The sequence below is a fragment of the Gavialis gangeticus genome, unplaced genomic scaffold (assembly GCF_001723915.1).
Source record: "Gavialis gangeticus isolate Ggan-Ray unplaced genomic scaffold, GavGan_comp1, whole genome shotgun sequence".
In the NCBI taxonomy this organism is placed as follows: domain Eukaryota; kingdom Metazoa; phylum Chordata; order Crocodylia; family Gavialidae; genus Gavialis; species Gavialis gangeticus.
The window spans coordinates 34,300,896-34,303,914 of NW_017728995.1; the positions used below are offsets into that span (position 1 = coordinate 34,300,896).

At 53.4% G+C, this 3,019-nt stretch overlaps 1 protein-coding gene across 1 annotated transcript in view; it reads right to left on the reverse strand.

The window, feature by feature from the left end:
- The window catches only part of UTS2B (urotensin 2B), an 8,699-nt gene extending 6,363 nt beyond the window's left edge, over positions 1-2,336 (reverse strand). Inside the window, exon 1 of the mRNA XM_019503486.1 lies at positions 2,229-2,336. Coding sequence (XP_019359031.1) covers positions 2,229-2,331 — 103 coding nt within the window. The 5' untranslated portion in view covers positions 2,332-2,336. The remainder of the gene's footprint in view (positions 1-2,228) is intronic.
- Positions 2,337-3,019: the final 683 nt, after the last annotated feature.

Genomic DNA, 3,019 nt, shown 5'->3' on the forward strand with positions numbered 1-3,019 from the left:
TCTCCCCAGGTGCAGCACCCTGCACTTGTCCTTGTTGAACCGCATCCTGTTCAGATCCGCCCACTTCTCCAACCTATCCAGGTCTGCCTGGATGCGGTCCCTGCCTGCCGGTGTATTGACTTTACCCCCCAGCTTGGTGTCATCAGCGCACTTGAACAGGGTGCTCTCCACCCCCTCGTCCAGGTCGCTAATGAAGATGTTGAACAGCACCGGCCCCAGGACCGAGCTCTGGGGAACCCCACTGCCCACACCCTCCCAGGTCGACATCGACCCGTTCCCACACGTCGGCTGGGACGAAGGCTGGGAGGAAGAGGCATGCAGAGGGGTGATGGCTCTGGACAGTGGGGCTCACATGAAGTGTCTGCCCACCCTGGCAACCCCAGACTGCAGCGCAGTGGCCAGGCTGAATGCAAGGGGCTGGGGGAGCCTCCCCAATCAGCTCAGGGCCTGGGGCTTTTGCATCCGAATTGCCTGTCAGGATGCACCTGCAAGAATCCTGCCAGGGCTGGGAGTGCATCAGACCATCAAGAACAAACCCCACTGCCAGTTTAGGGCAGCTGCACCCATGCTGGACCCACATCACCAGATCCTTGCTAGATCTGAGCTGCACCCAGTGAAGCTGTCCGTCTCCCTTTGGTGCCCAGGCACCCTTCCAGCTGCCGGACACAGCAGAGAGCAGGCAGCCCCCAGACATGTCCCCTTTCCCTTAGGAAAGCATCCGACTGGGCCATGCAAGGATCCCCCTGTACATAGGGACCCCCTCCCCGAACTCAGCCTTTCCATTTCCTGCTACCAGAGGGGGTCCAGGGCCTGCTCTGAGATTATTGTGGAGTGTGTCCTTAGCCTGTGCCATCTGGGAAGTGGTTGCCCCACCTTGGAAAGATCGACTAAACCCTCTACCCCCTTCCCCATTCACCAGTCTCTGCTGACCATGGAAGACCCTCCATAGGTCCATGCCCTATGCATAAAGGCGTAGGAGATTAGGAGCTGCCAGCTGTGTGCAGTCAGTCTCCTGTATAGACTAAGGCTGGGGGTAGGGGCTCCCCAGCTGTGTAGGGCTGCATGCAACTTGCTGTCTCCATGCCCAAAATGAAGGAGCAGCTTCTACAAAGCCCCAGAAAGAGCAAGGATGATGCTGAAGCAACTGTGCATCTTGCAGGGAGTTGGACCAGAAGCCAGGAAACCTCCTCTGCCTCCTCCCTGATGGGCTTAAGGCCAAGATGAACCCTCCAACGTGCTGCACGGGTGTTATTATAGGTGACCTGAGAGGGCTGGAGGATGCACCAGAACCTGCCCACTTGGATGTATATTTAGACATCGCTGTGTAAGTCTCCAAAGGAGCAATTAAAACAATGCTTGCCACAAAGGCTGGGCCAAAACCATCCTGGATGCACTACATCCATTAAAAGGGCCTGACTCTGACCTCACTCACAAGCAGGCATCCAACCCAGAGAGGTCAGTGGGGTTGCGTATTTCAAGCTATCGTAGACCAGGCATTCAAAATGCCTCCAATCAGTCACATGCTTCAGGAAAAAAATACAAATGTGCAATAAAAAAGAAATAAAAATAAGCGTCAGCTGAATGCAGCTGGAGGGACCTCGGGAATGCTTTGGGGGCCACTACCAAAAGGCAAATAGGTTGTACTGGAGGAAAAGTCATTTCCAGAGTGGTACGTGGATCTCTAGTCTATAGAGAGCTGTTGTTATTTTCCCTGCGTCGGCTCTTGAATAAGGAAGATTAATGACCAGCATTTCCCTGCAGGGTCAGTCCCGGAAAAGATGAACTTAAATTAGTGAAGAAGAGCATCTAACAAGCCAGTTCTTCGGTGGGGGGGCGGGGAGAAAAGAAAACATTTAACCCTCGTCTACTACTGACTCTTAAAACTTGTCAGACCTAACATGGTACATGCTGAGGCCATAGCTGTCTAACACCGGAGAATTTTTTTTCTCTTGAAGACCAGGAAGGTATAGACCCATCCTGCAGGTTGCTTCTGATCTGATAGTTAAATGCAACATGCTTTAAAACCCAGCAATGGGGCAGAGGGACAGGTCTACTGGTCCCTGGGCAGGTCTCAGGCGAGTCAGATGGTGAGCCTAGGTCATCTTATGACCTTGCAAATAATAATCAATGTGCTCTAATGGTTGCAAGCAGGAAAGAGAAGCAGATAGATGACCAACAGAGGCGAGTGCCCACCTGTGTGAGCAATGCACGCTGGCCTTTCAGCTTACCTTGCAGTAAAAAAGGCTTCCCGTGTGTGGAAGGGATGTAGACCACGATGGCCAAGACTGCAAGCATCCCAAAGCACAGCTGAGCTGAACCGATCCTGCCCATGTCCCCACCGCTCAGGAGACTCCTTCTTTTGCACAGGATGGAGGGCTTCAATGTGACCAGCGCTGGCTGAGCTCGCTTTTAAAAGGCAGGCAATGTGCCGCGATTACAAATGGTCTTTGGAGGGAGGGAGAAGGGGGGAGGAAAAAAAAACAAAAAACCCATCTTGAAATATAATTCAACCTGTCAATATGATTCACTCCTTGGGAAATGGACAGATCAACCCCCTCGCAGACGTCAGAGGAACTCGGTCCACATCTTTCCAATCCAGCTGATCCTGGGTGCGCCAGCATTCCCGAATTGTGCATCGCACTCACGTCCACGTACACACGCCTGGGCTGCGGAGACAGCGTGTATCCTGTGATGTGTCTTTCCGACGGCCCAGCCCCGGCGACTTCTGCATTGTCGTGGAAGTGCTTCTCTCGCACGCACGTTACCGCGTGCCACTAGATCAGGGCCGATATGAGTAATGGAGTCGGGTCATTTATCACGGCCCTTCCCTGTCTTAATTAGCCTGAGATGTTGTGAGTGCCAGAATTGTGCTGGGGAAGAGATGGACATTCATTTAACTGATTGCTGGCGTGTGGGGGTCTTCCCCCACCCCTGACTCCCTCCAGCTCGGCAGGCAGCAGGTTGCAGCCTATTCCAGGCCAGAGAGTCAGCTTGGACATCAGGTCCAAAATTACCCCAA